Consider the following 16,346-nt stretch of genomic DNA (forward strand, 5'->3'; position numbering starts at 1 on the left):
CCCTCTCACTATGTCATCTGCATCCTGTATACCTCCCGCCCCTTCTAGCCTTTTTTGCATGACAAAAAAACAACCCCGTAAGTCAGACTTATTTTTAAAGATGGAAGTTGCCAACGGCCCACTGAATGGGCTACATGCAAGTTGTTTACTTCTTTCAAAAGAGGTAATGAGAAGCAACGGTAAGCAAATGCGATTTTCCTCGTCTGATGGAGCAGATAGTTTACAACAACTGGTGCCTAGAAAATGAACTATGAAAGATTCACTTTTTGTTCCATAATAATTCCTTCTAAACTTACAGGATGTAGGTGATTATTCCTAAGGACCACATGTCTACTTCTGGGCCATAGGCACATCCTCGTAGAATTTCCGGTGCTGCAGATGATAAAAACCTTGTCAATGAAACAGAAGCTAAATGTAGAAATAAATAATAGTGAAGGAGGCGAACATATATGGGATAAACTCACAGGCAGAGGGAAGAAAAAGCGTAAGTTTAAAAATCCAAAATCAGACCAAATCCCTTTCTAACAAGATAAAATAAAATAAAGAAGTTTAAGAACTGCAGAAATGAGCACATTTTTAAGCAAAGTATGTACATTAAGTATGGCCTCAACCCTTCTAGAAGAATGTATTTCAGGAATAAAATATTCAGAGGATAAAAAGGTAGTTTTAAGATTTGATTTGATCGTTATAGGGGAGGGTCCATAGCTCATGGGGAGGGTCCATAGCTCAGTGTGATAGAGCACATGCTTGGCATGCAGAAGGTCCCAGGTTCAATCCCCGGCTTCTCCAGGAAGGGCAAGGAAAGAATCCTGCCTGAAACCCTAGAGAGCTGCTGCTGCCAGTCAGTGTAGACCATACTGGGCTAGAATGGAACAAGGGTCTGACTCAGTATAAGGCCACTTCCTATACTCCTATGAAATCGTTTATTATAATTAATCTTTCCAGAGTGGTAGCTGGGCTAGTTTCTTGCAGCAAAAACAGCAAAGAACTTTGTGGCAATTTAAAGACTGCGCATTTATTATGGCATTTGTTTTTGTGGGCTATAGTGCACTTCATCAAATGCATGATATTCAATTAATTTCATTTTCTATTTAAGAGTCTATTTTGACCTTCATATGGGCTTCCCCCCGACTTCCAAAATCTATTTGATCAACATGTTCTCATACTTGCTCTCAAGCAAGGTTATCAAGCCTTGATGTATATGTTTTTCCATGTTACATTGTGTAAGACTTACTACAGTTACTTGGATACTAACAGAAATAAATTCTCAGTGTCGAAGACGTCATTCGGGTATTACACTTGCACACGTGTGAAGCTTTTTCAGTAGCACAGGAGAGATGAAATCTCTGCTTCAAGTGTGTGCCTCTCTTTCTTCCATTATCTCCTGTGCTTTGATTCCTTGCTGACTTAGGCCTTTGCTAAACCTACCTCTTAATCCGTGCAGCAGGAGGGGCGAGCCCGCGGTGCAGCTACCGTGGGCTGTCGCTCTAATCTAAAAGTCAGACGCGATGGACTAAAGGAAAGCCCCGTCATGTCCGCCATTTTTTTTAATTTAAAGGGCTGGATGCGCACGAACGCTCGTGCGCTTAGGGAAGTATTTTTTTTAAGAACATAGTTCTCCCCGCTCCCCCTGCCCCGATCTCCCCCCCAGCTCCGATCTCCCCCCTGATCTCCCTGGCTCCGATTCCCCCCCCCGATCTCACCCCCGTCTCCGATCTCTCTCCCCCCCCCGGCTCTGATCTCTCCCCCTGACCCTGGCCCCGATCTCTTCCCCGGCCCCGATGGGCACAGCTTCTCCCGGCTACGTGCGAATAAGCAGCATAGCCGGAAAAAGCCGCGGAACGGGCTAGACCTTCCACGGTCCCGGGCTCAGCCTGGGACTGCGGAATACCAGGCCAAAAGTGGTGCCCGTTACCTCGGGGCCAGGCAGGGTTGACCCCTGCCTGAGCCTGGGATCCCCTAAGCGTCATCTGGATGCACAGGGGTGAGCCCGGGTGTCAGCCCGGGCTAAACCCTGGTCTAGCAAAGCCCTTAAACTGTGTTAGCTTCTGCTAGAACCCATAATAAAAATATAATCTGGACTATGGGATCAGACTCTGAATCTGAATTCTACATTCTGAAACATTGCCACATTGTGAAAAAAATTTTGCAACGAGGCAAAGTGCATTAAACAAGGGATATCCCTAGAGAGTTAAGTCTGACTCTGCAAAAAAGTATGTCTGAATATGTAACTTTTCTCTATCTGCTACAAGTCCACCTGTGGATAACAGGAATTAGCATGAATACATAACTATGTACAACTATGAACATTTGCTTTTTAAAGCACTATAAGGTATCGTATTTCAAGAAAATACATGTTTGTATAAATAGCAAAGCAAAGGTCCCTAGAAATTTCAAATAAAAGTTTATTGCTTGCAAGTTCAATCTGTTTTATTGCTTCGTATTTATCATGGCTGGGGGTTTAGTGAGTTATTTCTCTTTCAATAGCATTTCTGTGAATTGCCCCAAGTCAGGTTCTATTTCTGTATGAAAAAGGAGTCTTTAATACTGATTTCCTTTCATTCTTTTCTTTTCTTTAAAAAATAATGAAATATAGGAATCAGTAATATAGGCTGAACTTACAAGGAGGAAGTTTTTGATTTAATTTTTTTGATTTAACCCTGAAAAGACTTAATAGTGCTTTGTTTGTGTCTACACTGGGCTGATTGAAGATGCAATTCCATTTTACAAAAAAAGAAAAGAAAAAAAGGCCACCGCAAACCAGATTTAAAAATAACAACAACACACCACACAACTATGGGAGGGGAATGTAGAAAACACTGGATGTCAACAACCCAGAAATGATATCCTCCAGAGGTACCATAATGTGAAGGAACAAAGGATAACAATTCTAGAGAAAAGGGTTAATGTGGAAGCACCTTTAGTTGTTTGGCTCTATGTCTGAGGAAAGGGGGAAAGAGAAACAAATTTGTTCTCCAAACAGGTTCACTTCATGTAGGAAGAGATTTTTTTGAAATGAGTCAAATGGGGCAGAACTTTTTTTTTTAAAAAAAAAAAAAGGAAAGAAAAAGACAACATCAGCAAAAGCTTTCTTCTCTCGGAATGCAATCCTCCCAGACTGAAGCTCTGCCCATCCAAAGCCCTGCTGGCAAGAGCCAGCCAGAGTGGGTGGAATGATGGAGCCATTTTTACCTCCCATTCCACCTTTAAAATTATTTTCAGCCCAGATAGCTGACTTCCTTGCTGCGGGCAGGCCTGGCGACGGAAACGTTTGTGGATCTAAAAGATCCATGTCTCTCCTGTCCCCTTCTGCCCGCTGTCACACCCCCTCCCTTCTCAACCCTCTTCCAAGAGAGAAGCAGCAACCTCAGAAGAGGAGCCACACTGGAGATTTCCATGGTAGCTGCGGGTGGTGGGAGGGGAAAATCCAACTTGGATTCCCAAAGCTTGTAGCTCCCCCTCCCAGGGATGGCCTCCCAAGGACCACAGATCTATATTTTTGAATGTCCTTTTAGTTATGAAAAGCTGAATTTGTATTCTCTGCAAATCTTGATAAGCGCATTATCTGAAATGTCAAGACTTATCATATTATATGTATGGCATACAAAAATTATAATCTATTATTTTCATTTTGTGGTTGACTGTTTTGTCACCCTAAGGCAATGTATGACTATATCCAGAACTTAATTATTCATGAACAACTAACACCACCATTTCTCATTGGATGTAATAGTTCCACATCTTTCTAGAGTGGAATCCTGCTTTTGTCTAGACATTATTTTTGTTGCTCTGGTTAATTTTTGAATCCTCTGCCTTTTATTCTATTCAAGTCTGAGCTTCTTCTGTTATTAAAAGTCCCGGGGCTAGTGGTATATAAAGATTTACATCTTTCTTTCAAAATATGAAGTAATCTAATCTGAACATTTGCTAAACACTTTAAATATTTAATGTTACATTAAAAGATTGTTTGTCAGTCATAAAAATGTCCGAGATGGAAGGAAATATCCAACACCCTTTAAAAATGGTATAAATGTCAGTGGCCTTTTTCTTATGTTCTGATGTTTTGCCACTCAGAATTTGAAAATAAAGTGCAGCTGCTTGTTCATAAATATGTCGTCTGCTCTGAAAATATAGTCTGAAAAGTACTCAGATTTGATTTCCTGATGACGCAATCCAAAATTTCAGGAAAGTTGCCTCATTTGCAGAGGTAAATGTATCTTGCTTGTTGAAGTCAGTAATATAAACAAACCTTTGGTCAATATAAGTTGATTTCAGTGAGCTATAAATAATAGCTATTTGTGTATCTCCTTGTGCAAATAAAGGTTCTATCACGAATGGGCTCCAATCAAGCATGAGCATTCTGTGTAATTTAAGCTTCTTTCTCTAGACGTCTTGGCTTTGGAGGGTTTGGCTAGGACTCGAGGCAAAAAGGTGAAGGGCAAATTGCATAGAGGTACTATGCAGTAGTTTGTAGATTTTTGTAGTGCTACATAGATAATATTAGTAGTATTTTATCTTATGAATTGACACATCAATCCAGTAAGGATGATCCATGTGCAGAGACATCTGCATGTGGATATACCTCCTGTGCATTCAAAATGATGCTGTGTAGGGAAAACAAACACACCACCTGAAGGTGCTCATGCACCTATTTGGAAGAAGAGGATCTTAAGTTACACAGATTGTTCATCCTTGACTGGAGCTCCTGTGTGATAAAACCTTTACTGGCACATGGAGGTACATTGTTTGGTGAGGGAGATTCTCACACATACTATTGTGAATCTCTGCTGTGGGGTTCGACCCTTCAATGGGTTGAATCCAAACGATGTCTGAAACGGATTGCCCTTCCCCCCTGCAGCCCCCTGCATGGCTCTAAATCTGCTCAGGAAGGTTGGGGGCCTTCAAGTGCAGATTTGGGGGGCACATAGGGGGGGTCTTCAAGGGGGAGAAGAGTAATGGGAATTCCTGTTCAGCAAGTGGAAATCCATTTCCACGATGTTGGATATAGTCATTTGTTGTTGTTGCTATCATGGGTCTGCGTGTGATATATATTAAACTAAAAAAATATAAATTTAAATTGTATTACTTAATCACAACTACAGAGATAACAAAATATATACAATAAAGGAACATACCGCAGTACCCTGGAGTTCCACAGACTGTTTTCATAGTCACTTGGTCTGCAACAATCTTGGAAAGTCCAAAATCAGCTGTTGCACACAAACAAGAAACACTTGTTATTTTTGTTGTGTTTCTTATGACAAACTGTGGAATTAAATGAGTAGAATATTTTACCTCTTGGAAAATATTATATTAAACTCTTACTTATTACATAAGCAAGATATGGAAGTGAACTGTTGCAGTAGATTAATACAAAATTAATACTTACCAAAATATGGTTTGGATCCAAAGTTGCTATTACTAGAGTGTAAGACACTTCTGCTGATTCAGGGGTAGTAGTGATGGTAGGTCCCTGATTTTCATTGACTTGCCTTTCCTGCTGCAGCTGCACACCATATCTCATGCTATTCTAGAGGGTCCACCAACCCTCTGGAGAGACTTTTTGGGTGGCATAGGGGGCTTTATTGGGGAGGGTGAGATGGAAAATTCCCCATCCCATGAGTAGAACTTCACTAGGATCCAAACCTATATTATTAGTTCCAGCTTCATGTAACCATTTCAAAGGCATTTCAAGTCATATCCCAGCTGGATGGTCCAGAAAGGCATGGTCTAAAGGCATATGAGGCAACCACCTGGGTCTGGTCAATGCTTAGAGGGGAGACTATCTGGGAATCCCATGTAGCCACCTTGAGTTTTACAATGGCAGAAAGGTGGGATGTAAATGTAATTTTTTAAAAAGAAGCTTTTCCCACCTCCATGGTGTATCTCATTTTCTATTCATGTAGGCTCCTTGAACCATCTAAAGCCCTGGGGAGCCTGCACAGATAGAAAATACTCCCCACTGCATGTTTGCTTTCAACAGGTGGAGGGCAATGAGAATCACAATGGAGGGGGCACAGCTAATTTACTCATTCTCATTCTCTGCCCGCCCACCCACCTCCTTGTCTGTTCCTTAAACACTCAAGCACAATACCTGAACAGAGCTAAAATATATAGACATGGTTATCTGTATTTCTAGAACAGAACACACTGGAGTGTAAGAAGAGAAGGTCATATGAATCACAGGAAATAGTTCCATACAAAAAATGCGTTGGATAGGGATAGTTGTGTAGAGATGGAAATCACTGTAATCCAAACTCCAAAGAGTTTGGTAGTGCATACAAAGGTCGCTGAAGTAGAGGTTGCCCAATTCAATGTTATGGAATGCCCTGTGCATAATGAGAATGTAATGAATGTTAGGAGCATTTTCTTCCCAGTATTGAAATGAATGGAACAGCTGCACTAGAATAGCAAACTGAAATGGCTACTGGAGAATTGCATTTACCTATTTTTAAAGGTGCATCTGGAGCTGGTGTTGCATACAGTAGATTTTCTGGTTTCAAATCACGGTGAACAATTCCATTGGCATGTAGATACTAGAAGAAAGAAGTGAAGATACACAATTTTAAACTTTTATTTATGACAGACATTTTTTTCATAATATGATGTACTTACAGTACACTGACTACAGTTTCAACCATTGAGAGTAGAAAACCAAGTATTTGAAAAAAGAATTTGAATACAACTTGTAATTTCAACAGAAAAGTGAAAATGTAAAAGGAAAGAACAACTCTATTTTAAGAGGTTTTTAAGCAGAAAGATTTGTTTGAGGACACTAATCATTCTTTTAAACTACAACAGTGAATTCTATAGGTTTCTTCATCTTTATTAGGGTAAAGATATCAAAGACTATCCTTCTCCATGAGCCCCTGCCAAAGGAAGTGAGGCAGGTGGCTACTAGGAGGAGGGCTTTCTCCGCTGTGGCACCCCGGTTGTGGAACGAGCTCCCCAGAGAGGTCCGCTTGGCGCCTACACTGTACTGCTTTCGTCGCCAGCTGAAGACCTTTTTATTCACTCAGTATTTTAACACTTAATTTTAACTTAAATTTAAATTTTACTGTTTTAACTCTGTATTTTAATCCTATATCAACTTTGCTGTGTGGTTTTATCCTGGTTGCGCTTTTTATACTGTATTTCGTAATTGTGTTTTAAACTGTTGGGTGTTTTACTGTGGTTTTAATTTTTGTGAACCACCCAGAGAGCTTCGGCTATTGGGCGGTATAAAAATGTAATAAATAAATAAATAAAATAATAAATAAATAAAGACAGAATAATCAAAACAGCATAAAGCAGGTGTGATAAACAGATTATTCTGAGTTATTGCAACATTTTATTATGTAAATTTATATCCTCTTGTTATTGTTACATGTATACAATCTGGACAGGCTCACATGTATGCTACACTAAAAACAGAACTCTGAAATATTTTTAAAGAAGAAATTAAGGTTCTAATATCGCACATGTGTTTTATCCTTTCTATTTTATTTTTCTTGCTGCAACAATCTGCAATACAATGTGACTTCTATGGCATATTTGAATATCTTTCAGATGCTACCATTTTATCAGACAAATTCAGAGACCAATATTTGGTAATACAATGAAGAAGCAAAATACTACTATAGAGAAGAAATCTCTATAGCCTACAGCTTCATTTGAATTGCATGGACAGTGTACCATACTCTGATTAATTGTTTGAAAGCTATTGTTTCATCCAAACCCAACAAACTGTGGTTAATCTTAACCATTGTTTGTTGAACAAAGCCAATTTTAAACTATGAATTATGAAGCTGGATTTTTCAACAATGCAAAGTTAAGATTAACTGCAATTTAGACTTCAGGCATAACACGAAGCTGCAGTTAACTGAAAACAGAAGTGGAAGCTTCCAGTCTCTTCCTCACTGCCATACCAGAAGATGCAGGAATACATATGAGTTCAAGGCTTTATGTAGCTTCTTCCCATCATGTTAAAACATGGTTTATTGAGCTATCTGAAAGAAGTATGACTGTTCTGTGCAAAAATATAATTAGACTATCTCATTTCAGAAGCTACTGATAATTTATAAATATTGTTTATTTGGTTCACAAGTAACAAACCAAACTGCCTGTTAATATATATATATAATATATATATATATATATATATATATATATATATTAAAAAGTGATAGTTTTTGATGTAATGGTTTGAGGAACTGCAGCCATGACAACAATGGTCGGAGTTATATTTAAAAAAATCTTTAAGAGGATTCCAAAAGGATTATCCTCAAAGATATAAAAATATTATTGAAATAATTAAATATATTTTATATCCTTTTAATTATTTTTTTAAAAAAACTTCTATTGTTTCCAAGAGAAAAGATGCCTTTGGTGCTACTGAGAGCTTCCCTCCCAAGGTAAATATCAACTGGGGGCCGGGAGGGGGAGAAGAAGGGGGGTTTCACTAGGAAGGCAGCATTATAGCCTGGATCCTGCCCCTGGTGCTTTTATTTTAAAGTTTAAGAAAAGAGGCATGTTAAATGTATTCACACATTCAAGACATCATCTAGTCCTGGCACTTGGTTTATGAAATAAGGACAGATTGCACTGCATATTTGTACAAGAACTCTAGTGGTGCATGCAATAGTACCCCATTTTATCCTTACAACTACCATGGGCCTTGCTAGACCTGCCGGCTTATGCCGGCAGGGAGGCGGGGCCGAGGCGCGCTGAAGTTAGCGCGCCTCCCCCAGGCTACCACACGCACGACGCGCAGGGACGTCGCGTCCCTGCGGCGTCCGCCATTTTTAAAATTTTTTTAAAGGGGCCGGGTGCGGCCCGAAGACTCCGGAGAGGTAAGTGGTTTTTTTTTGGTTTTTTTTACCGGGGGGGGGGGGGCAAGGCTGGGAGGGTGGGTGCCAGGGTGGGTGGCACGGGCGGCGCGCGGCGTGATTGCACCCGCCCTCCCCCCGTGCCACCCACCCTGGCACCCACCCTCCCAGCCTTCGGCCCCCCCGCCGATGGGCACAGCGCTCCTATGAGCGCTGTGCCAGGTCCGCGGCTTTTCGTGGCTCCTCGCGAGTAAGCGAGGAGCCGCGAAAAGCTGCGGAAGTCCCTAGACGTAAAAGGTGCGCCATAAGCGAATTCACTTATGGCGCGTTGGAGGAGGCCTCAGCGCGGCCTGTCTCCGGATTCCCCTGTGCGTCATCTGGACGCACAGCAGGGAAGCCGGGACAGAAGGCGCGCTAAGGCCTCGTCTAGGAAGGCCCCATGAGAGCCACACTATGCCACACTGTTTCTACTCCACTGCTGTGAAAAATCTGAAGCATGCATGGCGAATTTTTGTTCAATGCAGTGTTCTATGCTCAGTGCCTTTTCAACAGTAGTTAATTTTATTGCATGAAAAAATGCATTTCTCTAATTTACTCTAATATGCATATTGAATGCATATTATGCATATGAAACATTGGAACAGTCAAACTTTTCAGATGGGAAAGAAATCAAGGCTGCAATCCTACGTACACTTGTTAGCCTAAGTGACTCCATTTTCAAAAGGAAACTATGAAACAGCCATTATGCAGCAAGCGAAGCGCCACGTCCCCAAGGGTGTCTCCTTGTGTCTGTTTTATCTAACATAAACAAAAGCCTCGGCTCCAGCACAAAGGTTAGGTTACAGTGGTTGTTTAGTGAAGATTAGAAAGACTGTTATGCCTCAGTGTTAAGTTCTGATTGGTTCCTGCTGTTACTAGGCTCTGCCCCTTGCAGGCTTCAAATGCTGTACTGAATTCCTTGCTTCTCTGTCTGACTGCTCGCCTTTGAAGAGACCCAGACCTTGATTATAATCAATAAAGCGCTTTTGAACCCTCTGTCGCTGAAGTGTGGAATCGTGCTTAGGGGTTGATTGGATCCTGTCCCTGGGGCGAAGAACTACCGTAGTCTAACACACTTACCTGGGAATTAGTCCCATTAAACTCAATGGACCTTACTTCTGAGTAAACATCTATAGGATTGCACTGTAACTTTACCAGAGTTGCATCCCAGTTCTATCTGCATTACTTGGCTTACATTACATTGATTTCAGAATAGGTTATGCTGAAGAATCATGTTTAGGACCAGGATGTAAATTAAGAACTGGTGTATCTTCCATTATGAAAAGGATGTTAGAAAACAAATGCTAGAGGCACAGTCTCTCTACATTATATATGTAACATGCGTCTGTGACCATTCCCCCTCTTAAAATGCCACATGAATAAAATGATGTGGTTTTTTTGCTAGTGAATGCTGGGTGATTTCTGAATGCAAGAGAATAATTCACACTAAAGTGTTAGCAAATTCGACAGCCTTATTAAAGTCCTTTTAAATGTCTAAATGCTACAGGGTTAGAATTCTGAGTAGTTAAGATGTGAGCTTGGAATACTAAACTCAGGAAAAAGTTGTGTATTTTGAATGTGGATTTTCACATTCAATGTGAATATGAAAATCCATGGATTTGTAAGGTGACATGAAGATCAAGTATTTTTTCAATAGAAAATGTTTATTTATTAAGGTATTTATACACCACTTCTCTGACGTAGCTCACTAAGCGGGGTGGTGAATCAGCTTCAGGTTTCATTCAGAACCAGTCAGCATCTTGGATAGCTTCTTTCAAATTGTGACTGGTTCTGACTAAAACCCGGAGTGGATTCACCATCCCATTGGCAATAGGCCCCTGGTCCATTTAGCTCAGTATCACTGCTGTCTGACAGTGGCTCTCCAGGCTTTCAGACAGGTATTCTTTCCAACACTATTTGGAGCTGTCAGGGATTGAACTTCGGACCTTTCGCATTCAAAGCATTGCTCTACCAGTGAGCTACAATGCTGTTGCCTCTCTCTCCTCTCCTCAGGGCAAGATGGTTCTTGTGTAGCCTTGAGGTGGCAATTGGGGAAGGGAGAGACTGCCTCAGCCAGAACATCTGGAGCTAGATGGTAGGCAACTTAAACAGCTTTTAAAACTTGATTTTGTTCTGACTTTATACTGTTAGTTTTACCCTACCCAGTGCCTGTTTACCCTACCCTGTGCCTGTTTGCATTCTCTTCCCCTCCTTGTTGTTTTATTATGACTTTATTAGAATGTAAGCCTATGCGGCAGGGTCTTGCTATTTACTGTTTTACTTTGTACAGCACCATGTACATTGATGGTGCTATATAAATAAATAATAATAATAATAATAACTTACCAAGGTGTTCTGTATTTTTTCTCCCTCTCCCCTCAGGGCAGAATGTCTTAATAAACATTCACTATGGGGTCAGTTCAGATGACCCTCTGTGCACTGAAGGAGGCCACACAAGCTAGCTTCTCTCCGTCATGGGGGGAATCTACACGTCGTACTGAAGGCGCTTGCATGCGCCTCCAGTACGCCCCCAAAATGATGGTGTAGATTCCTGCCTACCTGCCCAGAAGAGACGGAGGAGGCGGCTGCAGCTGGGGAATCCGGCCGCGTCCTTGCCGCCGCCTCCCCGCCGGCCTCCTGCCGCCTCCTCTCCGACCCGGGTCGCTCTTACCCCGGCAGCAGGAGGCCGGCGGGGAGGCGGCGGCAAGGACGCGGCCGGATTCCCCAGCTGCAGCCGCCTCCTCCGTCTCTTCTGGGCAGGTAGGCAGGAATCTACACCATCGTTTTGGGGGCGTACTGGAGGCGCATGCAAGCGCCTTCAGTACGACATGTAGATTCCCTCATGGACATGCCTGGCAGGTTTGCCCAATGCTGCTGATATGCCTTAGGGGCACTCCAGCTGTTCACTGCATGTTTGCACAACAATGGAAGATTGATGTACATACTCATGCATATCACACAGTAGGATTCACTCTTGCATGGAGGAGCTCCATGCATATACATCAGGATGTGTGCAGAGCTTCTTCACATGTTGGCCATATGCACCAGCAATGGGGGGTGGGGTCATCTGGGACAGGGCTAGCCTGTGCGGCCCCATGACCCTCCTCACATACTTTTTTTCAACGTGTGGGTGGGGTCCTTTGAACCTCCTTTATGATATATCAAAACGTTGTATACTATTACTTGCCATTTGGTTAGAAAATGTGGTTTTATCTCTTATAAAATATTATGAACCCTGCAATAATGTATATATTTAGTAACTACATTTTTCTATAACTGTTTCTAATTAATGCTTTGTCCAATTTCTAATCAAGCTGATATCCTCTGTCTGCAAGTTTGAAAACACACACAGAAAGTTAATATCTGGTACTATACTTATCCTGGACCATATTTTCTTGTCCTTCCCTTTCAGGAGTTTTTGAAACCATTCCATCTTAAGCAAGGAATAGCTGTAAGAATCTGAAACCTTGCTATTTTTCTCCCCATCGACAATTTGCTCCACTACAAGATACCATCTTAACAGGCTCTAAACTCCCATTTCAGGAAGCACTGCTTCAACAAAGGTCTGCAATAAAGATGGAGCTTTGACCTCTGTTGGTAGCCACCCAAAAGATTTGGGGGGGGCACTTTAAGAAAAGAGTGGTCCAATCTTATTCTCTCTCTCTTAAACAGCTCTTTTTAACCTTTAATTTTCTTCCAGGTCTTTCTCCCAAGGCTTTGCCTACTTCTTTGTTAACAAAATGTCTTCTATTCCATGCCTGAAGTGGGGGGGGGGGGGGATTGTGATGGTTTCAAAATGGGAGGGTGGTAAAAAGGAAGGGGGAGACTTAATTATGCCTGAAAGGAAGTAGGGTATCTCCACCGGACTTCAAGCACTGATTCTATTGATACTATTTCCCTCTTCTTCTGATGTCTTTCTCACTCTCTGTCTTCACCTTAGCTAACTCTGCTTTATTTTCTTCCTGTCTTGTTTCTCTTCTTACTGTCTGATCTTTTGCTCTCATTCTAATTTACAACATAACACTCTTCTTGTCCGTGAATTTCCTCCTCCTCCTCTAAAATCCATTGCGCCCTCATTATTTCTCATCTCTCTTACCTGTATCTGTACTCTTTATCTTCTGGCACTGAGATGTATCTGAGCTTCTTTTGGGCAAATGAGTTTCTTTCATGAAATACGTCTGATGTATCCAAAGGAAATTATTATTTGCCACTTTCTTAGGTCTGCACTACTCAGAGCCTTTGCATTTTTCTACTCCAAAGGACATCTTTTATAAATCTGCTGAAGGCATTTTGCTGTTGGACAGTGGTATTTTCTTTGGTTTAGTTTGCCTGTACCCTTTAAGATTTTCCTGCTGCAAGCTGCTGGTAGCAAGGCAAAAGCCTGTTCAAGTTGAGAAGTAATATTTTTTCATTACTCACTGTTGTTTCCCCACCTTTTAAACAACTTATCACGAGACCATTGCAATCAACAAGGCAAGCAGTGTTCACACAATTCCCCACTAAAAAAAAAAAAAAAATCACTGTAATGCTACTCTTGCAATGTAGGCATTATTGTTTGTCACTACAGTTGTACTTTTTCCTCTGCTGACATTTTTTTTTCTTAGAACACGATAAGATACAATAAAGTTTTTTTAAAACAACAACAATTCACCAATGTAATTATGCAACTTTCTTACAATCAGATGGAATTCTAAATAAGGGTGAAGGATACAGCCATTCTAAAGTGTGCTGGAATGGGTTTGAACATACATTTCCTGCATTCAGAAGAATTTGTTTAAAATAATTTATATCCACCCTAAGGAGATCAGAGCAGCATACACTAAAACAGTAAACTAATATAAGCAACAAAATTCACAGCAGCCAAAATATCTAGGAGGGCTCAAAAGCCTCATTAAAGAGAAAACTTTTAACTGCCCTCCTAAATGCAAAAAAGGCAGATTTCTTACCTGTAACTGTAGTTCTTCGAGTGGTCATCTGTGCATCACACATATGGGGCTCTGCATCTGCGCTGAGCCTCATTTCGGGACTCCTATAGCTGAGGAAAACATTTTGGCAGGAATCCTCCCCCACCATCCATTGGGCATGTCCTAATGGTTCCTACCCATTCCCTCAATTCCTTTTCGACCACCTAGTGATAGGAGGTGTCATTGGGAACTCCTGCCCTTTCTCTCAGAAATGCCCCCTTTTCCTAGACTTTCTTCATGTGGCTGAGTGGTTATTCATTATTTTAAAAAGTTTAATCTAGTTTAGTAAGTTCCGTTGTTGGATGAGTTAAGTCAGCTCTGTTGAGCGTATGGCCTTTAAGTCCCTCTTTCGCAAATGCGTCAGGTGTGGAAGTAAACTTCCCCCAACTAACTTTGCTTGATCTATTTGGAACAGGCACACACAGTTGAGACGTGCCACGACTGTATGAGTTTCACGAAACAGACTAAGAAGAATTGCTCAAACCGCCTAAAAGTGGTATTGTGGAGGAGAGCGTTGGAAGCCATGGACTCGTCAAAACCAACAACATCCAAAGCAGCTCTGTCTATGGCAGAGGTGGCTCTACCAGCGTCTTCAAATAATTCTCAGTTCCTGACTCTAACCATGGGTCGTACTGATCCACCCCCGGGTAGGTCTCTGGTACTTTCAGCAGCCAAGAAAATATATATAAAAAGCAAAGGCTCAGAAGCCCTCATTAGAGGGTCAAAAAAAAAAGAATTCCCGCCTAGAGATGTAAAATTTCCAGAAATTTTGAAGCCATGGAAAAAACCCAGGTTTTTTCCATTTTTTCTGGGGGAAAAATGGATTTAAAAAATAATAATGAAATAATGCAATATTAGTACTTTTTACAGATTGAAAGTCACTTTGTTACTTTAGGAACATAAAATGTAATTATGTCCAAGTTGGTTTGGCATAAAATTATTTGTTGTTGTTTATTCGTTCAGTCGTTTCCGACTCTTCATGACTTCATGGACCAGCCCACGCCAGAGCTTTCTGTCAGCCGTCGCCACCCCTAGCTCCCCCAATGTCAAGTCTGTCACCTCCAGAATATCATCCATCCATCTTGCCCTTGGTCGGCCCCTCTTCCTTTTGCCTTCCACCTTCCCTAGCATCAGCCTCTTCTCCAGGGTATCCTGTCTTCTCATTATGTGGCCAAAGTACTTCAGTTTTGCCTTTAATACCATTCCCTCAAGTGAGCAGTCTGGCTTTATTTCCTGGAGTATGGACTGCTTTGATCTTCTTGCAGTCCAAGGCACTCTCAGAATTTTCCTCCAACACCACAGTTCAAAAGCATCTATCTTCCTTCGCTCAGCTTTCCTTATGGTCCAGCTCTCGCAGCCATAGGTTACTACGGGGAATACCATTGCTTTAACTATGCGGACCTTTGTTGTCAGTGTGGTGTCTCTGCTCTTAACTATTTTATCAAGATTTGTCATTGCTCTCCTCCCAAGAAGTAAATGTCTTCTGATTTCCTGGCTGCAGTCAGCATCTGCAGTAATCTTTGTGCCCAGAAATACAAAGTCTGTCACTGCCTCCGCGTTTTCTCCCTCTATTTGCCAGTTATCAATCAAGCTGGTTGCCATAATCTTGGTTTTTTTGAGGTTTAACTGCAACCCAGCTTTTGCACTTTCTTCTTTCACCTTTGTCATAAGGCTCCTTAGCTCCTCCTCGCTTTCAGCCATCAGAGTGGTGTCATCTGCATATCTGAGATTGTTAATGTTTCTTCCTGCGTTTTTAACTCTAGCCTTGGATTCGTCAAGCCCAGCACGTCGCATGATGTGTTCTGCATACAAGTTAAATAGATAAGGTGAGAGTATACAACCCTGCCGTACTCCTTTCCCAATCTTAAACCAGTCCATTGTTCCGTGGTCTGTTCTTACCGTTGTTACTTGTTCGTTATACAGATTCCTCAGGAGGCAGACAAGATGACTTGGTATCCCCATACCACCAAGAACTTGCCACAGTTTGTTATGATCCACACAGTCAAAGGCTTTAGAATAGTCAATAAAACAGAAATAGATGTTTTTCTGGAACTCCCTGGCTTTCTCCATTATCCAGCGGATATTGGCAATTTGGTCTCTAGTTCCTCTGCCTTTTCTAAACCCAGCTTGTACATCTGACAATTCTCGCTCCATGAATTGCTGGAGTCTACCTTGCAGGATCTTGAGCATTACCTTGCTGGCATGTGAAATAAGTGCCACTGTCCGATAGTTTGAACATTCTTTAGTGTTTCCCTTTTTTGGTATGGGGATATAAATTGTTTTTTTCCAGTCTGATGGCCATTCTTGTGTTTTCCAAATTTGCTGGCATATGGCATGCATCACCTTGACAGCATCATCTTGCAATATTTTAAACAGTTCAGCTGGGATACCGTCGTCTCCTGCTGCCTTGTTATTAGCAATGCTTCTTAAGGCCCATTCGACCTCACTCTTCAGGATGTCTGGCTCTAACTCACTGACCACACCGTCTGAGCTATCCCCGATATTATTATCCTTCCTATACAGATCTTCCGTATAT

At 41.5% G+C, this 16,346-nt stretch overlaps 1 protein-coding gene across 2 annotated transcripts in view; it reads right to left on the reverse strand.

Annotated features, from left to right (window-relative positions):
- Positions 1-16,346, reverse strand: part of CAMK4 (calcium/calmodulin dependent protein kinase IV) — a 98,619-nt gene that overhangs the window by 11,956 nt on the left and 70,317 nt on the right. For both annotated transcript variants that reach the window (XM_063129544.1, XM_063129545.1), the window contains exons 6-8: positions 6,446-6,536; positions 5,136-5,210; positions 297-372 (exon numbers count right to left, since the gene is read on the reverse strand). In XM_063129544.1, the coding sequence (XP_062985614.1) occupies positions 297-372; positions 5,136-5,210; positions 6,446-6,536 (242 nt within the window). The remainder of the gene's footprint in view (positions 1-296; positions 373-5,135; positions 5,211-6,445; positions 6,537-16,346) is intronic.

The sequence above is a fragment of the Elgaria multicarinata genome, chromosome 6, assembly GCF_023053635.1.
Source record: "Elgaria multicarinata webbii isolate HBS135686 ecotype San Diego chromosome 6, rElgMul1.1.pri, whole genome shotgun sequence".
NCBI lineage: Eukaryota > Metazoa > Chordata > Lepidosauria > Squamata > Anguidae > Elgaria > Elgaria multicarinata.